The sequence below is a fragment of the Lissotriton helveticus genome, chromosome 11, assembly GCF_964261635.1.
Source record: "Lissotriton helveticus chromosome 11, aLisHel1.1, whole genome shotgun sequence".
Taxonomy (NCBI): Eukaryota; Metazoa; Chordata; class Amphibia; order Caudata; family Salamandridae; genus Lissotriton; species Lissotriton helveticus.
This window is the reverse complement of record NC_136072.1, coordinates 921,116,287-921,143,754: the sequence shown is the minus strand read 5'-3', so window position 1 is coordinate 921,143,754 and position 27,468 is coordinate 921,116,287. Positions and strand designations below refer to the sequence as shown.

General features: G+C 49.2%; 1 protein-coding gene across 10 annotated transcripts in view; it reads left to right on the top strand.

Annotated features, from left to right (window-relative positions):
- Positions 1 to 27,468, top strand: part of LOC144792272 (uncharacterized) — a 328,885-nt gene that overhangs the window by 213,724 nt on the left and 87,693 nt on the right. For all 10 annotated transcript variants that reach the window (XR_013602526.1, XR_013602527.1, XM_078667198.1 and 7 more), the window contains one exon: positions 23,222 to 23,295. Coding sequence is in view for 8 of the 10 variants with exons in the window: in XM_078667198.1 (XP_078523324.1) it covers positions 23,222 to 23,295 (74 nt within the window). In the remaining 2 variants the exon portion in view is untranslated. The remainder of the gene's footprint in view (positions 1 to 23,221; positions 23,296 to 27,468) is intronic.

Here is a 27,468-nt window from a genome sequence, read left to right as displayed (position 1 = left end):
CTGCACTCACAATACTCTTGCGCTGTTTTCCCTGTACCTCACCCTGCAGTCACACGAGTTCACCCTGTACCTCACCCTGCAGTCACACGAGCACACTACTCACCCTGCTCATGCGACACTTCACTCACCTGTCCCTTTCACGTGTGCGATCAGTGTTAGAGCCAGCCCTGGCTGGGAATCTTAGTCCCCCCCCAAAGTTCTGTCTAGTTGCGCTCCATGTTGCTTCCCACATCGGAAGTACATTTCACTGCAAGGAGTTTACAACGGTTACATCCTTCCTGTAGATTCCATTCTCTGGCAGGTAAGAGTGAAGAGCTTTTTGTATTATTTTTTTTAAGCCTCGCTCCTTTCCCCTTCGTCCCAATACTAGTGGGAACATTGGATATTTCAAGGAGGAGTGGATTTTGCATTAATGCCATAGGTGCTGCCTTGGGTTCTGGGGACCCAGGTTTGAGTCAACATTGTGTGGGTAAAACCACTTATTTTAGCAGTGACTTACGAAAAATTAATTTGACCTTGTTTGAAGTGTTTGTTTGACATGTTCCAATCCCTAGAGCTGAGTCCACAAGTCAAATATAACAAATATTGTGAAGTGTGCCTACCATCTGTCCTCGCTTCTTTCGTACACCAAATGTAAGAAATTTCTTGTGCAACTACTTCAGAAGCTTTGGAAGGCAATCTTCTTTATAAGCCAACTATGCTAACAAATTGACTCTTGATGCTACTAGAAAATAAAGATGTATATATCCTCTTGAATCACTTATATCACATGTGTATGATGTAAATGTCCCCTAGGCTTCTTGGAAAACTGCGGCTGGCCTCCAACTAACATGGCAACACCTGGCCATACTCCACATAATCATGGATTTTTCAATTGTGTCAGAAAGCATGTTTTGTGGAACTTCTTTTTCTGATATCTTGTTTAGGGGCAAGGATGTGGCACAACAGCTGGAGCTGATGACTGTAGAGCTGGGAAACCAGTTTCAATTCTTGATGTCTGCTCAACATTCTGTGATTCTGGGCAAATCACTTAATCTCCCTGTAATTACAAAAAATGAATGTGTGCTTCTGTAATGTAAAAGATGCTCCTGTAAAGCGCTCCAATACCTTTAGGTCATGTTCACCCTATATGAAACTACAAAAAAATATATTGCAAAATGTTGTGAGCACTCCCGTTTCCAGGCACTGCTCAAGACTGGAAGTGGAGCACAACCTAAGGATGGCAGAAGCAAGAATACGTCCACACATTGTCTCTGTGGAGAAAAACAAGCACTCCCACACCTGTGTTGTGGGAGTGTTTTTGCAGATCTATCTTAAATTCTGTGTTTTATGTGAAAAATAAAGCACCAATGTAATTTTTTGTGCTAATTTGTTTCTTGGAGACTTTTCATTTTAACTTTAGGATAAGCACATGCACTACAAAAGCTTCAGTTTACTAAACACTCTTACTATTTGCCGTATACAACCTGGGCTCTGCAGGAGGGAATGGTCATCAATGATGCAGAGTACCAGCTTCCAGAACTTTTTTGTCAGGTGGTAGTGGCGGTGGGGGGGCTCGATGGGCAAAAAGGTTTAGATGGGGGGGCTCGGCCAACTAAAGTTTGAAGACCTCTGGTGTACTGAGTTCTGATGACTTCAGATAAACTAATGTACCTGTCAGAATAGTTTTTAATGCAAGGCTTGCTCAAACACGCCTCCCATGACATGCATTCCTTCACTTGCCAGCCACAGTCAGACATACTGATGAATACATATAGCTAAGGCCATGGGCATACATTTAATTGGGCAAGGATTGTGTAATTTTCCTTCTTGTTGATGTACTAGACTCCCCTTTTTCAGTATCGTGATTGGAAATGTATTTTCTAGTGGAGGATCACCATCCTGGAGGGAAGTTCCGTTTCTCCTTCAAGCCCTACTCCTGGGTGGTACAGGTGTCAGAGAGACTATGATCACTGCCTGCCGAGAAGCAGAAAGTGTCACCTAGGACATCTTGAATTAAAACCAATTCTGGAGCATATCTGAGAACACACCTGAGATACTGACCTGTGCCGATCTAAAGCCAGAAGACCAGTTCAGTGGTTTTGCAGGTGTTTCAGGCCCTGAATCAGTGACAGGCGACCCCCCGCAAGCACTCTCTCATTGACCCACACTTAGTTGGAGGACCAGCGATCTCCGGGCAGGTTTCCTGACTAAGACTGGTACCAGAATACGATCAACCACCACAGCCTCTGACCCAGCGTGGTGTGGGACATAAAGGTACTTGTTGAGATCCAATCCTCTACTGTCACAGCGATAAAAAAGACTTTGTCCCTGAGTGAGGTGGTCCACGTGACCTGAGCAGATGTAAGACTGTTCCACTGATGTCACATCCAGATTTTATGTTCCTGTGTTTACTGTGAGAAGTTAGCCTGATATATGATGCTCACTAGTTCTAGTGATCACCTTGTATCAGTCCAAACAACCCTTATGGTAATTGGTTGTAAGTCAACCTTATAGACCAGCTATCCTAATGGTAGCATGGACAAAGCAGTCTTAGGCTAAACTCTTTTGGCATGTGAAGCCAGCTGTTTTACCAGAATATAACCCCTTGAATACCAGATGAGAGGACACCACACAGGTTGTTATGAAAATAAACACTATATTTATTAATAACAACACCTCTGAACTCTTTATGAGGTCAGAGGGCTAAGCACATTACAATCTCTTACAAAAAATACGACAAGTTGCACAAAAATTACAATGGTGCCCTAGAGGCACGACAAACCATATACTAAGTAAGTGGAATGTGAAAGTCGATAGAAGGAATGGAGCTGTCCAGAGGCTGGAGGTTCGCTAGGACTACGCTATCTTCACCTTAGGTAAGTAATAGGAGGCCCACGGGACGCGTGTGCAGAGTGTGAACTCACACGCGAGATGCGTAACAACGTCTATGGACAGTACAGTTCAAGTAAAAGGTGAGTACGGACAATCCTGACTAGGTAGGACTAAAATGACTGTGGAACTGGACACTAGGACAGTTAAACTACCCTTGAGCACCGAAATGCTCTTGTTACCTCACCCACGGGCTGCGGGTGCATAGGTGTCAAAGTGTGTTGGGTTCTCGCGTTGAAGTCTATGGAGCCTGGAGGAAAAGATGCTGCAGGCGACCAGGAGGAAGATGTCCGGTGCGATCCAAGGGTGGATCGGTGAAGAAGAGGACCTGAAAGCAGAGGGGACAGTGTTCAAAGTCACTAGCCAGTGACCGGTGTGGAACCAGGAAGGAACCAGATGCTGTCGTCGCGATCAGGTGAAGAGTGGACGCTTGACTCTGCTGCCACGTGGACCAGGAGGTGTCTTCGACGACCAGGATGGAGACACGAGCTGTCCCACGCAGGCCCTCGCTGTCGGCGGTGTCGGATCCGGGATTGGAGTCAACAGGCCTTGGCAAAGGCAACCCACGCGGTGAGTGGAAAAGGCGTCTGGTGCGGACTAGGAGAGTCCGGGGTGCCCCTCTTTTGGAAGGGAGCAAGGGCCAGTCTGGAGCAACCAGACCAGCAGTGAAGATTTCAAGGTTCGTCGTCTAGGAGGCCACTAGCCAGCCGGCAAGTGACCAGACAACGTGTCGAGCAGCAAACAAGCAGAAGGGCCCCACGCAGATCTTGTGGAAGCTGGAGGGCTGATCTTCGGTGCAGGGGCTGCTCGGGACCGGAGCGTCTCAATCCCCAAAGCACTTGGTCGAGTTTACCTCGGGAGTCGTGCTGGAAGCGAAGTGCAGGTTCTTCCAAGATGGCCGGTCCCACGTGTCTCGTCGCACCCACGGGTCTCAGCTTTGCTGCAGATGTGAGTTGAGGTCGGAGAGGTCTGGGAATCCGGGTCTCGTCGGGCTCTGAAGTCTGGATCCTCGAGGGAAGACGACAAAGTGAAGCCGCTGGATGCTTGATGGTGCCTGCAGTTGCAGGGTGGACACTCCTTGCCCACAAGGGAGATTCTTCAGTCTTCTGTGGAGCAGAGCGTCGAAGTCCAGAGTCTCTTCTTGTAAAGTTGTTCAGGATAATCTAATTTGGAATGGGACCAGCTCCTACCTTTATTCTCCTAAAGGGGGCTGCACTACTGACTAGGTCCCTCCCCTGGGTGGGACCAGGAAGGGGGAGTGGCTACACCCCCTATCCTTTGTCCGGTTTTTGCGCCAGAGCTGGAGCAGGGATGCCCCAGCAACTGGTTTGAACCGGTGTATGCACAGGACACCTTGTGTGCCCCGGGCATGTCTCATTCCTTTCAGGCCTGTCCTACCCAATACACAAAATCCTGTCTGGGGTGGTGCTAGCACCTCCCAAGGCAGGAAACCCTTTGTCCAAGCCTCCCTCGCTGGAAGGACTCCCAGCAGCAGGAGGTCAGACTTGTGTCTGTGGTGGCAGCATCCATTTTGTGATGCCAAGGCTCGAGTTAACTTTAACCAGGGATCTCAGTTACATACATGTCGTGCCCCTCTAGAAGGGTGGAATGCTACCCCCGTCGCCAGAATTAGCGAGGGGGTAGTATTCCAATTCGTATGACAACTTACTCGACATGTTTTGATAATGCTATACCAGAGTTAGCATTTAACCGCGAGGTTGATAATGCACTTAAGAGTATATAGTATAGCGTTATCATGGAACAGCTATTAGGACTTGGTTCCGCAAGCTGCAGACGGGCTCAGCTCATGCCAGAGCACCATCTCACATAATTCCAAGCACTCTGCCTTCAGGATTGATAAGGCCTGCCATAGGAGTGACTGATAGGAGTATATGTGTCCATTTTAGGGTTAGATATAGGTATACTATATCTACAGCAAAGGGTGATTACACCACCTTGCCCCAGCTGTCGTGCAGCCAGTTGTGTCAGTTTTAGATGGCCAGCCAGGGGTGGCATAATACATGCTTCAGCCCCTGGTAGGCCCTGGGTACACCTATGCCCTGGGTACACCTATGCCCTGGATACCTAAGGTACACTGTACAGGGACTGATAAGGTGGCTCAGTACCAATTGGTAAATGCACCTAAAGTACATGGTTGTCAATTTTGAGAGAGAACAGCTAGGCTGTGGGTCTGATTAGCAGGCCCACTGCCAGGGTAAGTCGTAAACCAGTGAAGCAAAAAGCAGAAATCTGGGGTGACCATAGGATTGCAGACCCCACTCTCCTACATAACCCCCCCAAACTTAGGGACATTAAACTAACCTTGACCAGGTGAGTCTTCCTGTTCTAAGTGGAAATACCTGGAGAGACCATCTGCATTGCCATGGTCAGTCCCTGGTCTGTGCTCCACTGTAAAGTCCATCCCCTGTAGGGAAATGGACCACCTAAGAAGTTTGGGGTTTACACCCTTCATCTGATTTAGCCATAAGAGGGGCTTATGGTCGGTCTGAATCTTGAAGTGAGTTCCAAACAAGTATGGCCTCAGCTTCTTCAGGGCCCAAACCACAGCAAAGGCCTCCCTCTCAATAGCTGACCAACGTTTCTCTCTAGGGGTCAGCCTTCTGCTTATAAAAGCAATGGGCTGGTCATGACCATCAATATTCAGTTGAGATAGAACAGCTCCCACACCCAACTCAGATGCATCTGTTTGGAGAATGAAGGTTTTGGAGTAGTCAGGACTCTTGAGAATAGGTGCAGTACGCATGGCCTGCTTTAGGTCATCAAATGCCTTCTGACAGCTAACTGTCCACTGAACTTTCTTTGGCATTTTCTTGCTTGTCAAGTCATTAAGTGGTGTCACAATGGACCCATAATTTTTGACAAACTTCCTATAGTAACCAGGCAGGCCCAAGAAAGCTCTAACCTGTGTCTGGGTGGTTGGAGGAGCCCAGTCCTTTATGGCCTGTATATTGCTCTCCAAGGGTTGAACCTGGCCCCCACCCACAAGGTGGCCCAGGTACACAACCTGACTCTGCCCTATCTGGCACTTGGTGGCCTTGATAGTGAGGCCTGCCTTTTGCAGGGCCTCCAAAACGTTCCTCCGGTGGATCAGGTGATCCTCCCAGGCGGAGCTAAAGACAGCAATATTATCTAGATATGCTGCACACAAGTCATCCAACCCAGTGAGAACTTGGTTCACCAACCTTTGAAAAGTTGCAGGTGCATTTTTCAAACCAAAGGGCATCACCACAAATTGGTAATGACCTCCTGGGGTAGAAAATGCTGTTTTGGCCTTGGTATCTTCAGCTAACCTGATCTGCCAATAACCAGCTGTTAGGTCAAATGTACTTAAGAAAGTTGCAGAAGCCAACTTGTCTATCAGTTCATCTGCCCTAGGTATTGGATGGGCATCTGTCTTAGTGACATCATTGAGACCCCTGTAGTCTAAACAAAACCTCATCTCTCTCTTACCATCCTGGGTATGAGGTTTTGGCACTAGAACTACAGGACTAGCCCAAGGGCTCTCTGAGGGTTCAATGACTCCCAATTCCAACATCTTTTGAACTTCTTTCTTAATGCAGTCCCTGACGTGGTCAGGTTGCCTGTAGATTTTACTCTTGACAGGCAGACTGTCACCAGTGTCCACCTCATGGGTGCACCAGTTTGTCTGACGGGGGGTCAGTGAGAACATTTGTCTAAAGGATTGAAGAACCTGTTTACAATCCTCTTGTTGATGTTCAGAGAGGCTGTCGGAAAAGACTACACCATCTACTGACCCATCATCAGGGTTCTGAGTGAGCAGGTCTGGGAGAGGGTCACTCTCTTCCTCCTGCCCCTCATCTGTGGCCATGAGCAAGCCCATGTCCTCCCTGTTGACAAATGCCTTGAGCCTGTTTACATGAAGCACCCTGTGGGGGCTCCTGGGAGTTCCCATGTCTACCAAGTAGGTGACTTCTCCCTTTTGCTCAATGATGGTATGGGGTCCAGACCACTTGTCTTGGAGAGCTGCTGGGGCCACTGGCTCCAACACCCACACCTTCTGTCCTGCATGGTAAACAGTTAGGACAGCCTTTTGGTCATGCCAAGCTTTTTGAAGTTCTTGGCTGGCCTCAAGGTTTTTGGATGCCTTCTCCATGTACTCTGCCATCCTGGAGCGGAGACCAAGTACATAGTCCACTATGTCAAGCTTAGGCTTTTTGAGAGGTAACTCCCATCCTTCCTTTACCAGCCATAGGGGTCCTCTTACAGGATGTCCAAACAGAAGCTCAAAAGGACTGTAGCCAACCCCCTTCTGTGGGACCTCTCTGTAAGCAAACAGGAGGCAGGGTAAAAGGATGTCCCATCTTCGCCTAAGCTTTTCAGGTAACCCTTTTATCATCCCTTTGAGGGTCGTGTTGAATCTCTCAACAAGCCCATTGCACTGTGGGTGATAGGATGTGGTAAATTTGTAATTTACACCACACTCCTACCACATTGCAGTCAAGTATCCTGACATGAAGTTTGCACCTCTGTCAGAGACAACCTCCTTAGGAACCCCCACTCTGGAGAAAACTCCAAGTAGGGCCCTGGCCACAACAGGAGCTGTAGTGGTCCTAAGGGGAATAACTTCTGGATACCTGGTGGCATGATCCACTACCACCAGTATAAATCTGTGCCCAGATGCTGTTGGGGGGGTCCATTGGTCCAACAATGTCTATCCCCACTCTCTCAAAGGGTACCCCCACCACAGGTAGTGGTATAAGGGGGGCCTTTGTGGTGCCACCTGATTTGCCACTGGCTTGACAGGTGACACATGAGCGACAAAACTCTTTGGTGTCTTCAGACATATGAGGCCAGTGAAAGTGTGGGGCAAGCCTGTCCCAAGTCTTGGTCTGGCCTAAGTGACCTGCAAGGGAAATCTCATGGGCTAAGGTGAGAAGGAAACTTCTAAGAGACAAGGGTATGACCAGCCTCTTGGTAGCACCAGGCTTGGGGTCTCTTGCCTCAGAGTTATGGAGTCCATCATCCCAATATACCTTATGGGCACCTGTAGCATTCCCTGCAGCCTCAGCAGCAGCCTGCTGTCTGAGGGGTTCAAGGGAGGAACAGTCTAACTGGGCCTGCCTCAAGTCTGCCCTGGAAGGTCCCCCTGTCCCAAGAAACTCAACCTGTTCAGGCTCAAGCTCTTCTAGGACAGTTCCTTCTGGGGTCTTGGGGTCAGCCTCCTGTGAGGGCTGATCCTCAACCTGAGGCAGGGGGGAAGGCTCAGCCTTACCCCTACTGCTCTTCCTCTTGGTTAGTGTCTGGTCCATTCTTCCAGGATCCAGCACTAGTTCAGCTGGGCATTTCTTGGCCTGTGACCTGGTCACAGCAAGGACATGTGAGGAGAGACCTATCATTTCTACATGAGTCCTGTACTCCACATCTGACCACAGTGAGGATTCCAAATCATTGCCCAAAAGACAATCCACTGGGAGGTCTGAACTAACTACAACCCTTTTGAGGCCAGTTACCCCTCCCCAGGAAATTAATAATTGCCATACTGTGATTGGTAGTGACATTGCTAGCATTGGTCACTAGGTAGTCTGAACCTAGCATGATCTGGTAAGGGTCCACAAATGTTGGTGTCACCATAGTGACACTGGCACATGTGTCCCTGTAGGCCTGAGCCATCTTTCCATTGATTAAAGGCGTTTGCCTGTATTTGCCCAGAGTACTAGGACTTACAGTAGGGGTCATATCCATGTCCCCAGTACAAACAAGAACTGCCTGAGTAGGAATCCTGACTAAGTCAGATGCCACCTCAGTTCCCAGGGTTAACCCAACTATAGCCTTGGGAGGTACACTACCACTACTAACTGTACTAGGGGGTGCAGGTGTTTTAGGGACAGTAGTGGTATGAGTTTGGCCTTTCTTGGTGCACTCACTAAACCAGTGAGTCTTACTTTTACAGTATTGGCACCATGGTTTCTTAGGACCATCATTCTTCTTCTTTTGGGGATTTTGGGACCCATCCTCCTTAGATTGTTGGGGCCCTGTTGAAGACTTCTGGTCATTTTGCTTATTCTCATTATTACCCTTCTGGTCTGCTTTCTTCTGGCCACCACCCTGGTTCTGGTTCTGCTGCTTGACCCCTGTCCTGACCCATCTGTCTGCCTTCTTTCCCAATTCTTGGGGAGAGGTCAGATCTGAGTCAATCAAGTGCTAATGCAACAATTGGTTCTGACAATTATTTAAGATTTGCTCTCTCATAATTAGATTATACAATCCTGTGTAATCAGTAACTTTACTTCACAGTAACCAGCCTTCCAAAGTCTTAGTGGCACAATCAACAAAGTCAGTCCAATCTTGAGCCTGAGTTTTCTGGGTGTCCCTGAACATTACAAAAAACACAGTTGATGGACAGAATGTACAACAATGCCATACATTCACCCCAGTACAAGGATCTGGGCCTAAATCCATCATTTTTTTGCACTCCACACCACCCTGGGTTAGACACTGGCTATATGCAAATCAGCTCTGACCCTGTGCCTCATGGGAACAGTCCAGTCCGAACTACCAAGCCATGTCTTTCCCAGACCGGAATCAAGCATGGGACTCACGTCTGAGCATACTCACGTGAGTCCCAGGCTCTCCACACCACTGGAGTCAAGCTATCCAGGCTGAATGAAGGCTGATAGCCAGAAACCGGTCCTTGGATGCTTGATTCCGGTCTGGGATCCTCAGATTAGCCTCCCTCATCTTTGCTTCATGCTCTCTCCTCTGAGGTACAGGGTCAGAGCTGATTTCCATCAACTGTGTTTTTTGCAATTTTCACCCCGAGTGGGCTGGGTATGCTCAGACGTGAGTCCCAGGCTCTCCACACCACTGGAGTCAAGCTATCCAGGCTGAATGAAGGCTGATAGCCAGAAACCGGTCATTGGATGCTTGATTCCGGTCTGGGAAAGACATGGCTTGGTAGTTCAGACTGGACTGTTCCCATGAGGCACAGGGTCAGAGCTGATTTGCATATAGCCAGTGTCTAACCCAGGGTGGTGTGGAGTGCAAAAAAACGATGGATTTAGGCCCAGATCTTTGTACTGGGGTGAATGTATGACATTGTTCTACATTCTGTCCATCAACTGTGTTTTTTGCAATTTTCACCCCGATTGGGCTGGGTATGCTCAGACGTGAGTCCCAGGCTCTCCACACCACTGGAGTCAAGCTATCCAGGCTGAATGAAGGCTGATAGCCAGAAACCGGTCCTTAGATGCTTGATTCCGGTCTGGGAAAGACATGGCTTGGTAGTTCGGACTGGACTGTTCCCATGAGGCACAGGGTCAGAGCTGATTTGCATATAGCCAGTGTCTAACCCAGGGTGGTGTGGAGTGCAAAAAAACGATGGATTTAGGCCCAGATCTTTGTTCTGGGGTGAATGTATGACATTGTTCTACATTCTGTCCATCAACTGTGTTTTTTGTAATTTTCACCCCGAGTGGGCTGGGTATGCTCAGACGTGAGTCCCAGGCTCTCCACACCACTGGAGTCAAGCTATCCAGGCTGAATGAAGGCTGATAGCCAGAAACCGGTCCTTGGATGCTTGATTCCGGTCTGGGAAAGTCATGGCTTGGTAGTTCGGACTGGACTGTTCCCATGAGGCACAGGGTCAGAGCTGATTTGCATATAGCCAGTGTCTAACCCAGGGTGGTGTGGAGTGCAAAAAAACGATGGATTTAGGCCCAGATCTTTGTACTGGGGTGAATGTATGACATTGTTCTACATTCTGTCCATCAACTGTGTTTTTTGCAATTTTCACCCCGAGAGGGCTGGGTATGCTCAGACGTGAGTCCCAGGCTCTCCACACCACTGGAGTCAAGCTATCCAGGCTGAATGAAGGCTGATAGCCAGAAACCGGTCTTTGGATGCTTGATTCCGGTCTGGGAAAGACATGGCTTGGTAGTTCGGACTGGATTGTTCCCATGAGGCACAGGGTCAGAGCTGATTTGCATATAGCCAGTGTCTAACCCAGGGTGGTGTGGAGTGCAAAAAAATTATGGATTTAGGCCCAGATCTTTGTACTGGGGTGAATGTATGACATTGTTCTACATTCTGTCCATCAACTGTGTTTTTTGCAATTTTCACCCCGAGTGGGCTGGGTATGCTCAGACGTGAGTCCCAGGCTCTCCACACCACTGGAGTCAAGCTATCCAGGCTGAATGAAGGCTGATAGCCAGAAACCGGTCCTTGGATGCTTGATTCCGGTCTGGGAAAGACATGGCTTGGTAGTTCGGACTGGACTGTTCCCATGAGGCACAGGGTCAGAGCTGATTTGCATATAGCCAGTGTCTAACCCAGGGTGGTGTGGAGTGCAAAAAACGATGGATTTAGGCCCTGATCTTTGTACTGGGGTGAATGTATGACATTGTTCTACATTCTGTCCATCAACTGTGTTTTTTGCAATGTCCCTGAACATTAACCTGTACTGTTCAGGGGTTAAGCCAAACTCATCAATCAGTGCAGTTTTCAAGACTTGGTAATCATTAGCATCCTCATCTCTAACAGTGAGGAGCTTATCTCTACCTTTACCTTCAAAGGAGAGCCACAATATAGCTGCCCACTGACTCTGGGGAACCTGCTGTACTTTGCAGGCTCTCTCCAAAGCAGTTATCCACTTGTGGATATCATCTCCTGTCTTATAGGAGGGCACTATTTTACTCCGGTTTCTAGTATCAAAACCCCTTTCTCTATCCCTAGGGATATTGCTGCCACCAGTGGGGACTACCCCACTCAACTGCTGCTCTCTAGCAAAGGCAAGCTTCTCCTTGGCAAGGACAAGTTCTTCCCTTTGGATCCTCAGATTAGCCTCCCTCATCTTTGCTTCATGCTCTCTCCTCTGAGGGGAAGTCATTCTCCTCTGAGCAGATGCATGAGAGTTCACAGATCTGTTGGAGTCCCTAGAAGGAGATCTATCTCTCCTAACCCCAAAGTTAGGCCTGCTAAGGGTCAGCACTGGGGGTCCCCCAGTTCCTTCCCTATGTAGGTCTAAGTTGGCCCTTGTAAGTCTGCTGACTAAAGGTTGCCCATTGTCTGCCTCATCCCCAGATACTTCTTCTTCTTCCCCACCATCTACACTCTCTGTTTCAGGGAGGTTAGAGTCTGGATCACCAGGAGTACCTTCTAAGGGGGGCAAGCTCCCATCTGGATTAGAGGGGTCTGCAGTAGCAGCCCTTCTGGCATCATATGTCTCTAAGAGACCTAACAGAAAAGGAGTGGTAGGGTTAGAACCCTGTTTCAATTTCCTGGAGGTACACAATTGTCTCATCTCCTGGAAACTGAGAGCTGCATATCTGGAAAGGACCTGTGGAGGGTCACTAACCACTAGGGGAGTCTCTGAAGTCTCTCCATGGGTAGACATGCTTTCTAGTGAGGTGTAAGTGATGCACCTACCTACACTATGGGTTTTCCTACTGATCCCTGGCTAAGAGTTGTAGTCAGGGTGTGCTAGGCCCTTTCTACTACAACAGCTGGTTCAGTAGAACTCAGAGTATTTCTAAGCTTGTTATATGTACCTAGGTACCTTATGTGATCTTTCAAATGATATTTCAAGATTATATTTGGTAAAAACAACAGCAAGCTCAAATCCCAACCGCTGCTCACCAATGTGAGAAGTTGGCCTGATATATGATGCTCACTAGTTCTAGTGATCACCTGGTATCAGTCCAAACAACCCTTATGGTGATTGGTTGTAAGTCAACCTTATAGACCAGCTATCCTAATGGTAGCATGGACAAAGCAGTCTTAGGCTAAACTCTTTTGGCATGTGAAGCCAGCTGTTTTACTACAATATAACCCCTTGAATACCAGATGAGGACACCACACAGGTTGTTATGAAAATAAACACTATATTTATTAATAACAACACCTCTGAACTCTTTATGAGGTCAGAGGGCTAAGCACATGACAATCCCTTATTTTTTTTTTTTTTTTGGAAGACCTTTATTGTACATACACGAGAGATACACAGCTCTGTGTGCCTACAACCTGAAGGGGCAGGCCGGCAGCATCAACAAACAGTGTCACAATATCTAGATATTATCTAGCGGTGGAAGCTTAACGTAACACAGCAAGTCGCCTACAACCCAACAGGGCCGGCCGCGTTGCAAAGCGCACAAAGCTGGTAAAGAGTTGCGGTGTTGCATTCATCAGTTAGTGAGTTGAGTTCAAATGGTGAACCAATGAGGTCTCATTTTGTATTTTATTTTAAAACCTGTAATAACAAACTAGGAATAGGTGTAGTCAGTCCCAACCCACTGGATGCCACCATACGAAGTATGTGGTATAGAGGATTGGCTAACGTAGAGTGAGGATGTAATGTTCTCTCTGAGAGATATCATGCATAGTTGGCTAATCGTGTACCCTGCCGTCAACTGAAAGTGGAGATGTTGTGGGGGGGGGGGAGTAGTGTAGTCTGTGATCTAGCCTGTGATCTAGGGGGGGAGTACGCTGCTTGCCCGCATGCATGCAGTGCGTGATGTACAAAGAAGAGCAGGAAAGGGTTAGTATTCTGGAATGCAGGAGGAAGGTGCTAGCAACCAGTCTATATGTTTAGTGCAAGGACAAAGTGATTGGGCCACCACTCACAGCGCAGCTGGTCCCGAACCCGGGGCAATCCTACAGCGCATTATCTCCTGTCGCGCGTATTACTTAGGGGAGTGCATATGTCCTGGGAGAAGGGAAGTGTGTCAAGTGGCTTCTTGCAGCAAAGGGTTCGATATTCAGCAGTGCGCCACTGGCGCTGCAGCCTGACCAATCGTAGCCTGATCATCAGACGAGGGTTCGTCGTCTGCCTGGACACGAAGTAGGTAGGCCGTGAGTGGGCCCCATAGGTCTTTGGGACGCGATTTGTGGGGCAATAGGTCAGCATAATTGTGCATTTGGTCCTGCCAGGTAGACATAGTAGTCAGCCACGTCTTAAATTTGGGAGCACGGCCACGGCCCCATCTGCAGGCAACATGGCGTTTGGCAAGAAGAAATCCCAAAGCGAGGAATTTCCGATTGTTTTTAATGTCCGGGGAAGAGTGACCTAGTAAGGCGATCTTGGGGCAAGGAGCAATCTCAATCCCCATCATGGCAGACAGAGCTTCAAAGATCTCCACCCAGTATGAAGCAACAGGTCGGCATAGCCATGCCAGATGCATGAAGTTGGCCCCTGGACGATTGCAGCGGGGGCATCGGTCATTATCTCGTAGCCCGAACTTGTGTAATTTGGTAGGAGTGTGGTAGAGGCGGTGTAGGAATTTGAAATGGAGCAGTCGAAGGCGAGCATTACCCGTCACTGAGTTTGTGTGAGAACAGCTTTCCTCCCATTGGTCATCAGTGAGCGGGGTACCAAGGTCATCATCCCAGTCGCGTCTAGCTCTGAAAGCAGGGGGAGTGGGAGCTGAGAATGCGTGCTTATACAGCATAGAGACTACATGTTTCGGAATGTCGGATTGGAGAAGACAGTGCAGGGGTGCCATGACCTCCGGTTCTTCCGGAAAGTTAGGGGTAACTGCTTTAACATTCTGTCTCAGCCGAGTGTAGAGGAACGTATCCATAACTGAGGGCGTATGTTCCCCAAAGAATTGGGCAGAGGAGCGAAATTGTCCTTGTACATATAAATCCCCCCATGTGTGAAGTGCCAATTTAGTAAACAGTTTGCGGCCTAATTCTTCCCTGGATATGCTTAACCTGGGATCGTGCGCAAGAGTCATGAGTGGGGAGTAGAGAAAGGCAACGTCCATGCGGGCTGCAATTCTGTGCCAGGCCAGCACCGTGCAGTCCACTGTGGAGGGATCGCGGTCAGACACTCTGGCTTCTGTGAAGAGATAACCTGATGGTTTATCCGGTCTCATGTAACCATCCTCAACTGCGAGGTGTGCCATGAAGGGAGGAGGGTGGAGCCAGTAAGCAGCGAAGTGGGCTTGTGCACTATCATAGTATAGTCGAAAGTTCGGAACGTCAAATCCGCCTTGATGATAGGGCAGCATGAGCGTTTTCAGACTTACCCTAGCCTGATTTCCGCCCCGTATTAGTCTTGACAGTTGGGAATCTAGAGCCCGGAAGAAATGCGGTCCAGGGCTATAAGGGATGTTAGTGAAGAGGTATAGTAACTTAGGGAGAATGACCATTTTTATCAGGGATATACGGCCAGCCATAGACAGTGGTCGATGGATTCATTTAGCAACGCTGTCAGTAAGTTTGTCCAGGACTGTACCATAGTTCGCCCTAATGAGGGCTTCGCGATTTCTAGTTATGTTGATACCTAAGTATTTTATCTCGTCGCTTTCCCATATCAGCGGGTAGTCGAGAGGGAACTGCTGGGTTACGTCAGTTAGGGGAAATAGGGCCGATTTTGCCCAATTAATCTGTATCCCTGCAACAGCACCAAATTTAGTAATTTCGCGAAGAGGGGGATTCAGATTTTCTTGCGGCTTGTGGACATATAGGGTCATATCGTCTGCATATAATGAGACGAGCAGCTGTCTGTCCGGGTAATTCAAGGAGCGATGGTTGTGATGCTGCCGGAGTTTCGCGGCGAGGGGTTCAATTGCTATAGCGAATAGGACCGGGGAAAGCGGGCATCCCTGCCGAGTACCTCTATGAATGTCAAAGGAGTCGGACCTGGACCCATTTAAAAGAACAGCCGCATGTGGTTTGTGATATAATAGTTTGATCCAATCAATAAAGCTATAGGGAGTTCCCATTCGCTCAAATAGGGAGAACAGGTAATCCCATTCTAAAGAATCAAAAGCTTTAGTAGCATCAAGGAAAATTGCAGCAGCTTCACATCTAGGGGTAATGTCCTGTAGTACAGCCTGTAATGTACGGAGGTTGTGTGATGTCGAACGATTCGGGACGAAGCCCGCCTGGTCCGGAAGGACCAGTCAGTCCATTAGGAGATTAAGGCGTGTCGCAAGGACCTTCGCGAGAATTTTAACGTTGGTGTTCAGCAATGACAGGGGCCTATATGAATCGCAGTGTTCCGGCGGTTTACCCGGTTTTAGCAGGGATGTTATTAGGGCTTCGCGCATGCTGACAGGTAAGATGCCTTCTTCTAGGGCAGCGTAGTATAAGCGCTTTAATATGGGAGCGAGCACATGAATGAAGGTTTTATAGAAATCTATTGGCAGGCCATCTGACCCGGGAGCTTTACCCGATTTTATGGACATGATTGCGTCTTTTATTTCGTCCAGTTCCAATTCATGGTGTAGAAACTTCTGTTGGGTCGGGCCTAACCAAGCGATCGCTGTGTCCTCTAGGTATGTGCGTAAATCAAGCGCCGTCTGGGAGGTATATAGTGTTTTGTAATGGTTAGTGAGGACACCAAGCTGGCTGGGGAGGTCTCTATGTGGCATATGTTGATCATCCAACAGGGTGGAGACATAGTTATGGTGTCTAGGAGGCCTGACCGCAGAAGCCAAGGCTTTGCCTGGTCTGTCACCTTCCCCGTAAGTGCGCGCTGTGTAGGGTTTCCCCAGGAATTTACCCTCTTTGTCCGCCAATTCAGTGTATTCATTAATTTTTTCCCTGAGTTGAGCCCTGACTGCATTGCCCTGTGTGCTGCGAGACATGTCTCGCTCAAGTAGGCGTATTTCGGCTTCAAGCTTCCGCAGGTTGCCACGAAGGGACTTAAGGACACCTCCCCCGTTTGAAATACACCAACCCCTCACTGTGACCTTAAAGGCTTCCCAGACTGTGGTGAAGCTGGAGACTGACTCAATATTGCGATCGAAAAAATCTGTGATATCCTGCTCCAGTTCTGCTCTGAAGGCTGAGTCTGTGAGGTGAGCAGGGTTGAGTCGCCAGCTTAAGTAAGGGGAGACATCTAGGGGAATGCGTAATGACAGGAGGACTGGAGAATGGTCAGAGAAGGTGCGTGCCAGGTGCAAAGAGTGGACCGCCCAGGGGGAGAGGCCAGCAGACATGAAGATGTAGTCTATGCGAGCCCAGGAGGAATGAACAGCGGAGAAGTGTGTACCTTGCCTCAGGGAGGGGTGTGAGTGTCGCCATGCATCCAATAAGTGGTGTTCTTCTACAATGCCTAGTAGAGTGCGCTGGGTATTAGTGTAGTGAATCGACTGTGGGTGAGATCTGTCCATTGCAGGTTGGGGGACAGTGTTGAAGTCCCCACCCAGCACCACGTGGGCGATGCCTAATGCTTGGATTTTGCCCCACATGGTAAGGAGAGCGATCGGGTCATCCGTTTTGGGGCCATAGTAACAGGCAAAGAGTATGGTGTGTGCGTGAAGTTTTCCCCAGACCATGCAGTATCTGCCTCCCGTATCAATTTCAGTACCTGCCGGGGTAAACCCCATACCCTTTTTCACTAGGATCGTGACACCCCTTGAGTAATTTGAATATGATGCGAACACCCTGCAGGAGGCCCATCTAGAGGCGAAAAGGGGGGATCCAGTGGGTAGTAAGTGCGTTTCTTGTAGCATGGCAATAGACACTCCGTGCCTATCCAGATATCCTAATACCTGCCGTTTCTTCCTCGGATTATTCAACCCCCGCACATTCCATGTCGCTATCTGGAATTTAAATGATGGTTGAATATCCGTCACATCACCCATTTCCATATTGAAAAAATGCTGGGGCAAATATACGTAGCAAACTTAATCAAATTGTCAGCAGCAAAATCACAGGTTCGATTGGTGCTCAAGTCTGCCCCTTTAATCCTTCCCAGCCTCGGAACTACAACAGTAACTACGCTGACAGATCGAGAACAGACAATACCCATCCCAGTACCGGCTACCCCAACCCGCCGGAAAGTCCATAGTTCCGTAACCTGAAATAGTCTGTATGGAGTGTTTGCAGTTGGCTTATTAGACATTTCAACATGAAATCGGAGAACCCGCCCACCCACTACGGCATCCTCAACAGGCCGAGAATTAGGATCCCACCCACCCACCCAATACCCCAACATACCCACAACAAGAACTAGCAAAGAAATTGCTCCTGCCCTAAGGAGGGAAGAGACATTAGGGGGCTCACCCATTGGGGACTGAATCTAGGGGCGCCAGACCCGCCTTTCACCTCCCTACTTGCACCCGCTGGCAACTAGGCACTAGCCTAGTCGGCATTGCGGGACGGAGGTGGGTGATCAAGCACAAATATACATCATGGACCATAAGAAGTTAAAACAGTAAGGGCACCTCACCGGAGATCATGGTGTACGGGCAGCGCCTCGGCAATTCCCGCAAGAACGCGGGCCAAACAACATCTTGGTACGGCAGCAAGGGGCCACCCACGAAACGTGACCTAGACATGTACACCAATATAGTCAAAGTTACCCAACTGAGTCTGGTTAGAGATAATAGTAGCTATGGGCAGTATGCAGCATATTACATCAGTCCTGTTAGGACATCGGCGACTGCGAACGGGAGCGTCTCCCCTCCGCCTCTGTTCCAGCGCGGTCCTTTCTTTGTTGCTTGAGGAAGTCCTCCACCTGCTGTGGGTTTTGGAACAAGTGTTGTTTACCTTGAAGTGACACCTTCCATCTGGCTGGGTAGAGCATGGCGTATGGGATCTCCTGAGCTTCAAGTTTCTTTTTTACGCCAGCAAATTTGCGCCTGGCTTCTTGAACCGACGGGGTGAAATCAGGGAAGAAGGAGAGCGCAGCGTTGCCATATTTCACTGAGCCCAGCTCACGGGCACGCCTCAGCACAGCATCACGGTCTCTGTAGTTAAGGAAGTGCGCTATGATGGGTCTCGGCTGGGCTCCAGGGGGGGGCCGTGCGGCGAGGGATCTGTGGGCTCTTTAAACGATGAGATGGGATGAGAAGGCTTCTTTCCCGAACAGTTCAAGCACAAGATTCTCAACAAAGATCTCCATCTTCCCTGTATTTGCCGTTTCCGCAAGGCCGAAAATGCAAACGTTATTGCGACGAGATCTCGCTTCCAAATCCTCGTTCTTTTCGGCGATTATTCTAAGAAGTCTGTCCATCTGAGTCACTTGCCTGGCGTTGGAGGACGCTCCATCCTCCAATGTCGAAATTCTGTCCTCAGTTTCTTTAATACGCGTGTCATGGTGCTCCAGTTTTGCCACGACGCTGTCCATACGCGTGTTAATGGCGTCTACTTTGGCGTCAATGGACGAGAGGCTTTGTTTCATGCTCAAAAGGAGGGTCCTGCAGTCCTCCTCCTGGGGTTCCGGGGGTGGGGGGCTCCCCTCCGTCCCAGGCGTCGATTTAGACGCCTTCTTGGACTCGAATGGGATTTTCGACTGCCTGGCATCGCTGCGGCCCATGTCTCGCCTGGGCGTCCGCGTGGTTGTGGATGAAATGGCCGCCAGGTCGCGAATGGAGGTGAGCCGATGGCAAGGGCCTCTTGTTAGTAAGCCGGCGTGTTGATAGCGGATGGGTTACCACTCACTGTACAGTGAGAGAGGAGGGGGTCCCGCAGCGCCGCCAGGAGTCCACGGGCAAGAATTTGACAGGCGTGGTGTGGCGAGGCCCAGTTACGCAACTGACCAGAAGAACCGCCGGGCGCCTCCGCAGCAATTGTCCATCGACCATCCGCCCAGGGAGCAACCATCCGCCGTTAGCGTCTGTGGCCCCGCACTGGTGGCAATAGGTCAGCGACCACTGCAGTGAGGGGATCGTATCAGCAGAGTGAGGAGGAAGGTGAGTGTAGCGGTCCTAGGCCGAAGGGAGGACGACCACAATCTGGTTGCGGGTGAGTTTGGCGCCAAGCGACAATCAGATTAGGCCCAGGCTAGGTCAGGCCGGGCTCCGCCGAGCGCTAGTGCCAGAAGTCGTCGAGAAGTGAGCAGCCTGTAAGTTTCGCAGGCAGGCCCCGCACTGCCACGGGCCCCGGTGCGAGCCAGACGTCCTCCGGGCGGGTCCAGGGGCAACCGGGAAGAGTGCACCGCCCCACAACAGTTGGCAGGCCGCGGGCGGGAGCCGCACAGTACTGGCAGGAAGGTGGGCCCCTCCAGGCAGAGCAACGGGGCCCCCTGGGCGCTTCGAAGCGGGAAAGTCTCTCCGGGGCTCAGGCCCTGCGAACAGTCCGACCCAAGGGGGGGAGTGGAGGGGGGCCCAGCCGAGCTCAATTCACTCCGGTATGGTGCCCCCGGCGTAGCTCACCTCTGGCCACATAGGAGCAGTGTTCTTCGGGGGGGTGGGCAGCGGGGGTTGCTAAGGCCGTTGGTAGTCCCGGCGTCGGCTCCTCCTCCGCAGCGTTGGGTAGGCCGCGGAGCCCCGTTCTGTCCCAGCTAGTGGATCCGACGTGCAGCAAGTCACAGACCGGCAGTCCGACCCGCTCTGTGCTTACAGGCGGAGATCTCAGCAACCAGGCGGTCGTTTTTCAAAAGCAAGGTACCGATCAGTGCAGAACACCGTCACGAAGTCAGCGGTGCGGTGTCTAGGCGTTTTGGTAGGGTCAGGATGCTTTTAGGATGGGATAGTGTGCTCGATCGGCCGAGAGCCTCACATCAATGCGGCCATCTTGGTTTGGCGCCACCTAGCGCCCCCAGCACATGACAATCTCTTACGAAAAATACGACAAGTTGCACAAAATTACAATGGTGCCCTAAAGACACGACAAACCATATACTAAGTAAGTGGAATGTGAAAGTCGATAGAAGGAATGGAGCTGTCCAGAGGCTGGAGGTTCGCTAGGACTACGCTATCTTCACCTTAGGTAAGTAATAGGAGGCCCACGGGACGCGTGTGCAGAGTGTGAACTCACACGCGAAATGCGTAACAACGTCTATGGACAGTACAGTTCAAGTAAAAGGTGAGTACGGACAATCCTGACTAGGTAGGACTAAAACGACTGTGGAACTGGACACTAGGACAGTTAAACTACCCTTGAGCACCGAAATGCTCTTGTTACCTCACCCACGGGCTGCAGGTGCATAGATGTCAAAGTGTGTCGGGTTCTCGCGTTGAAGTCTATGGAGCCTGGAGGAAAAGATGCTGCAGGCGACCAGGAGGAAGATGTCCGGTGCGATCCAAGGGTGGATCGGTGAAGAAGAGGACCTGAAAGCAGAGGGGACAGTGTTCAAAGTCACTAGCCAGTGACCGGTGTGGAACCAGGAAGGAACCAGATGCTGTCGTCGCGATCAGGTGAAGAGTGGACGCTTGACTCTGCAGCCACGTGGACCAGGAGGTGTCTTCGACGACCAGGATGGAGACACGAGCTGTCCCACGCAGGCTCTCGCTGTCGGCGGTGTCAGATCCGGGATTGGAGTCAACAGGCCTTGGGAAAGGCAACCCACGCGGTGAGTGGAAAAGGCGTCTGGTGCGGACTAGGAGAGTCCGGGGTGCCCCTCTTTTGGAAGGGAGCAAGGGCCAGTCTGGAGCAACCAGACCAGCAGTGAAGATTTCAAGGTTCGTCATCTAGGAGGCCACTAGCCAGCCGGCAAGTGACCAGACAACGCGTCGAGCAGCAAATAAGCAGAAGGGCCCGTGGAAGCAGATCTCGTGGAAGCTGGAGGGCTGATCTTCGGTGCAGGGGCTGCTCGGGGCTGGGGCTTCTCAATCCCCAAAGCACTTGGTCGAGTTTACCTCGGGAGTCGCGCTGGAAGCGAAGTGCAGGTTCTTCCAAGATGGCCGGTCCCACGTGTCTCGTCGCACCCACGGGTCTCAGCTTTGCTGCAGATGTGAGTTGAGGTCGGTGAGGTCTGGGAATCCCGGTCTCGTCGGGCTCTGAAGTCTGGATCCTCGAGGGAAGACGACAAAGTGAAGCCGCTGGACGCTTGATGGTGCCTGCAGTTGCAGGGTGGACACTCCTTGCCCACAAGGGAGATTCTTCAGTCTTCTGTGGAGCAGAACGTCGAAGTCCAGAGTTTCTTCTTGTAAAGTTGTTCAGGATAATCTAATTTGGAATGGGACCAGCTCCTACCTTTATTCTCCTAAAGGGGGCTGCACTACTGACTAGGTCCCTCCCCTGGGTGGGACCAGGAAGGGGGGTGGCTACACCCCCTATCCTTTGTCCGGTTTTCGCGCCAGAGCTGGGGCAGGGATGCCCCAGCAACTGGTTTGAACCGGTGTATGCACAGGACACCTTGTGTGCCCCGGGCATGTCTCATTCCTTTCAGGCCTGTCCTACCCAATACACAAAATCCTGTCTGGGGTGGTGCTAGCACCTCCCAAGGCAGGAAACCCTTTGTCCAAGCCTCCCTCGCTGGAAGGACTCCCAGCAGCAGGAGGTCAGACTTGTGTCTGTGGTGGCAGCATCCATTTTGTGATGCCAAGGCTCGAGTTAACTTTAACCGTGGTTCTCAGTTACATACATGTCGTGCCCCTCTAGGCGGGTGGAATGCTACCCTCGTAACCAGAATTGGCGAGGGGGTAGTATTCCAATTCGTATGACACCTTACTCGACATGTTTTGATAATGCTATACCAGAGTTAGCATTTAACCGCGAGGTTGATAATGCACTTAAGAGTATATGGTATAGCGTTATCATGGAACAGCTATTAGGACTTGGTTCCGCAAGCTGCAGACAGGCTCAGCTCATGCCAGAGCACCATCTCACATAATTCCAAGCACTCTGCCTTCAGGATTGATAAGGCCTGCCATAGGAGTGACTGATAGGAGTATATGTGTCCATTTTAGGGTTAGATATAGGTATACTATATCTACAGCAAAGGGTGATTACACCACCTTGCCCCAGCTGTCGTGCAGCCAGTTGTGTCAGTTTTAGATGGCCCGCCAGGGGTGGCATAATACATGCTTCAGCCCCTGGTAGGCCCTGGGTACACCTATGCCCTGGATACCTAAGGTACACTGTACAGGGACTGATAAGGTGGCCCAGTACTAATTGGTAAATGCACCTAAAGTACATGGTTGTCAATTTAGAGAGAGAACAGCTAGGCTGTGGGTCTGATTAGCAGGCCCACAGCCAGGGAAAGTCGTAAACCAGTGAAGCAAAAAGCAAAAATCTGGGGTGACCATAGGATTGCAAACCCCACTCTCCTACATTTACCCTTTTGCTTCTGACCAAGAAAAGCATTATGCTGGTAACAGTGCTTTGTTTTCACCTTGTGGGTCAGGGTGGAGGGAGAATGAGCGGCACTAAGCCGCTCTGTAATGGGCCATTACTAACCTCTTTAGTAATTTTATCCTGGCTGGGAGAACGTGTCAAAAGGGAAGGGACTCCAAATATTCTTCAAAGCTCCACCTCCATTTCTAATAATAACACTTTGTATACTTTTACACATTAGTATGGGGTGCCCGACCAGAATAGTATGTTTGCTATTCATGTATTCGAGTGCATTTTTAAAACGGTACAGAACTTAACTGCAATGTTTAAATAAGTCTAGCCCTATTTAGACATTGCCAGTTTAATAGAATAATTGTGAATAATTTTGAGTCCCAACTATGTTGTTTTTTGTCCACAGGGTGCGCGGCATTAAAACGTTTTGAGACCACTGCTATAAGGGGTCACATGCTACACATCGCTGGCGCTGATGAGGTAATAGCTTCTTCTGGGATCAGGTTGTGTCCCACACTGTTGGGAGACTGCCTATCATTTCCTTGCTATACAACTGTCTTACTGTGTATTAAACAATGTGAGAATTTCCCATTTGCAGATACTTTGCTGTTTAAATTTGCATACCATCGCAGTTCCTTGTGGCACAAGATGCTAGATCAGCTCTGGTGATAGCCTCCTAGTGTGTCTTTTTCCAGTACTCCCTAAACCACGTGCAGCAATGTGCAGTCTTAAAAGTAGTTTCTCTGGTAGCGCTGTGTATTATTGTCAGTACTCTTATTAATTATCTAAAACATTTGTGTATGGTGTATTCTCAAACCATTTCCAAACTGTTATCCTTCCTTAGAGTGCTGGCATTAGCACGAGTTATTGTTCTAGCCATACAATGTTGGCCACAAGATTAATTACATTCATACCAAAAAATGTTTTACAGTAAAGTGGCAGATTATGAAATAAATTATCTGGGGAAATACATTTTCCCCATTGACTTCTATTGAAGCAGAGGCGATTTTAGCATGAGAGACAGGTTAAAGAAAACAATATTTTGCTTCAAAATTCGAGTTTCTCATCTGATTCGGGTCTATTGACATGTACGGTATAATTGTCTAAAGCACTCTCTACCCCCGCTGTTTCCTTTCTTGCTAATCCCCTGTAGCAATGCAGTTATTGCCTTGGCAATGTTAAAGTCGGTCGTTTCATTCTCGATAAACTGTTCTACATAATGACTTGGGAGTTCCTCTCCCTCTCCCCTGCTCTTTGCCAGATCCCAAACACGAGCTAGGACTGCCGGCCAGAACTCCTCCCAAACATGGGACATCTTTCGATACCAGCTGTCTGAAATGAGACCACTCAGGAAATAAATGGGACAACTAATTTATTTTCCACACCTGATGCATGTTTTTTTACCAAAATATTTTGTTGTGAGCATCTCTGTACAGCATGCTTATTAGCCAAAGTATCACTTTACAATTGGCCTTCTGTTTGTAACCTGTAGAACATCCATTGTTCGTGATCAGTCATAGATTCTGTTTGAAAGCTGTCCACCCATATGTTCAGTGCAGCCTGTTCTTTGGCGTAGCAAGATCATTATAGACTGTAACGGATGCAAAAAAATAAGCCCCAACTCCTCTTCCATATTAATAAAAGGCAGCAATAATTGGGGTGCAGATAGTTTCCTGAACCCCAGTGTAACTGCTGCATTGACTATAGAGATGCCTCTCGTCCTTTTAGAAATATGGATATGCGCAGGTCAGGTACATGTGTGCTCTTGTGTTTATATGTATGTATTTAAGGATGTATGATGGCACATCGCAAACTGTAACACCGCATGCCTTCACATCGCATTTTTTAGATCGCATGTCCCTTCACCTCGCAAGTAATTGCAACGCACCCAATCACGTCGCATCCCAATTGCAAAGCATGTAAAACACATTCACACCGCATACAAACACACCGCATGGTTCTAAATCGCATTTTTTACCCCAGTGCGCATTCCCCCTGATCCTAAGGCCTAAACTACACACCACGACCCCCTAAAGCCTAAAAGTGCATCATTAATGACCCTTAACCCTAAGCCCTAACTCTAAACCTTAAAACACTACCGCATACGCCCCTTAACCCTAAGCCCTAATCCTAATGCCTAAAACAGTACCAGATCCTACCCTTAACCCTAAGCCCTAAAAGCCCTAGCCCGAATGTCTAAAACACACCCATATCCGACCCTAAGCCCTAAAAGCCCTAACCCAAATGTCTAAAACAGTACCATATCCGACCCTTAACCCTAAACCCTAAAAGCCCTAACCCAAAAACCTAAAACACGACCATATCCGGCCCTAAAAGCCCAACCCCCTAAAACACAACCATATACTACTATTAACCCTAATCCCTAAAGCCTAACCCCCCCCCCCCCACTCCAATACAGTCCCCATCAACTACCTAAAAGCCTAAAACACCTCGGGTACATCCGTCATCCTTACCTATCTCGTGGTTCCAGCGTTGTCTCCCGTGTCCGTTGTAAGCGCCCGCGATCTAATGGCGCCTCCGATGTAATGGGGGGCGTAGTGAATGCATGCGTTGTAACGTCGCGTGCGTTGTGACGGCACGCGACGTAAAGGCATGCGTTGTGATGGTTGTTCCCCTGTATTCAATAGACATCTACTCCTAAGTATTGGTTAGGTCTGATTTTCTGTTAAAGAGGCATTTTCTTGCTTTGCTTATAATACATTTGACAAAAACGACAAGAAATATTACAATCAAATCGTATTATGGCAGATCATTCAAAGTGAAGAACAAATTTAAGGAGGAGATGACTAGCATATTCCATTATAACTTGCATGGGAAACTTTGCTCTTTGCTGCAGCAAAAAAACACTTAACAGAATTGCACCAAGCTTGGCATGAAATCAATTTAGTAGTGTTTGAAAAATTAACAGTGCAAATTGTATTGGATGGGCTTTTAATGTTTAAATGAAGAGATATCTTGACTGTTTTCTTTTTAAAAATCTTTTTATTGACATTTTCACATTTTAATCAAACAACATGAACAAGGCATAGAACCATGTATAGATACTTTCAAGTGCTGCGATATCCAGTATAGTACCTTATAAACTAGTGAGTTATTCAACAGGATACTGAGAGAAGACTCATGACCGTGTCAGTATAGGGGGCGTAACAATACCGGAGAGTCTTACCATTGACCAGTCTCTAGGTATTTCGGACATGGTATAGCCTAGGCCAAACTGTGGACATAGGGTACAACAAAATGAGGACAACTTCATCGAAGGAGGGGTAAGGGAGTCGTGTGTGACCTGCTGCCACATGTGGGATAACAGAGTGGACCAGTCCTATCAGAGCGTTAATGACAGCGACATTAGGAAGCGGGCCATACCTCTCCCATGAGCATTGGGTGTCAGCCCTGGATACCGTCTCGAGGCTCTCATGCGTTAATAACTATGCCCTGCAGCTTCGACACCATAGTATCCCATTGAGATGCTAGGGGAAACGCACGAATACCAAGTAGGTCCTCTCTACGCAGAGCAATTCCCTCCGCCCTAGCTCAGTTAAGCAGGGACCGGTGCCAGGCTAATGTGTGAGGTGCCAGAGGGGACTTCCAGCACTTAGTAATCAGGCATTTTACTACTGTTAGGCCCAGATCGAGAAAACTGGTGATAGCCATGTGCTTCTTATTCCTGCTGAATAGGTGCAGTATATGCACCTCCCATCTGGCTGGGACAGCGCGAGATGTCCAAGCGGTCAGTGTGGTTGCCACACTGCTCCAGTATTCTTCTAAGACAGGGCAATGCTACAACATGTAGAGTATGTCCACATCTACCTGACGGCATCGAGGGGAGGACGCGTCTGTGCTGAGGAAGTGCTTAACGATTTGGGCTGGCGTGAGATAAGCCTGATGTAACACAAAAAATTGGATTTGCTTAAACCGCTGATTACGCAGGATGTATGTTGGACTGCCCCGTACAGCAATCCATTCCTTGTCTGTGAATGCTCTCCCCAGGGTCCCCTCCCAGTGATGTCTCAGAGGAGTCAGGTCGGCCTCCCTGTGCTGACGAAGAAAGGACGCGTACCATTGAGTCAACTGTCCCCCGGTTCCCATTACATGAAGATATTGCAGTGTGTAGTGAGTAGGTGGTTCCTGAGCAAGTGCACCCCATTTAGAAGACAGCGAGGCTATAAGTGCTTGGTGTAATAAAAACTGTCCCGGGTGTAAGTTTTCCTCCACTACAAGTTCCTGACATGGGATGAGCGAGCCATCTAGAAAAAGATCTCCCAGGTCTTGGATGCCCTCTGCAGACTAGTCACGTAGCTCGGCTGACATGGTTTGAATGTTCCCTCGTGGTGTACCTAATAATGGGGTAGCGGGTGCATATGGGGTGGTAGTTCTGGTGAGGAAGAGGCACCTACGAAAGCATTTATAAGCTACAGTGAGTAGGAGCGTGTCAGTGGGCCTGGGCTTCGCACATGGATGAAAAATATACAGTAAGACATGAAGCTCTATTGGGGGTTGTAATGAAGCTGTGTCTGCCAGATACCAAGATGAGAGCCACCTAGCAATCGATTGCAGCTGGGAGGCCAGGTAATAGTGCTCGAAATTAGGCACCGCCAGTCCCCCCCAGGTCCGCAGGTAGATCTAATTTCCCCA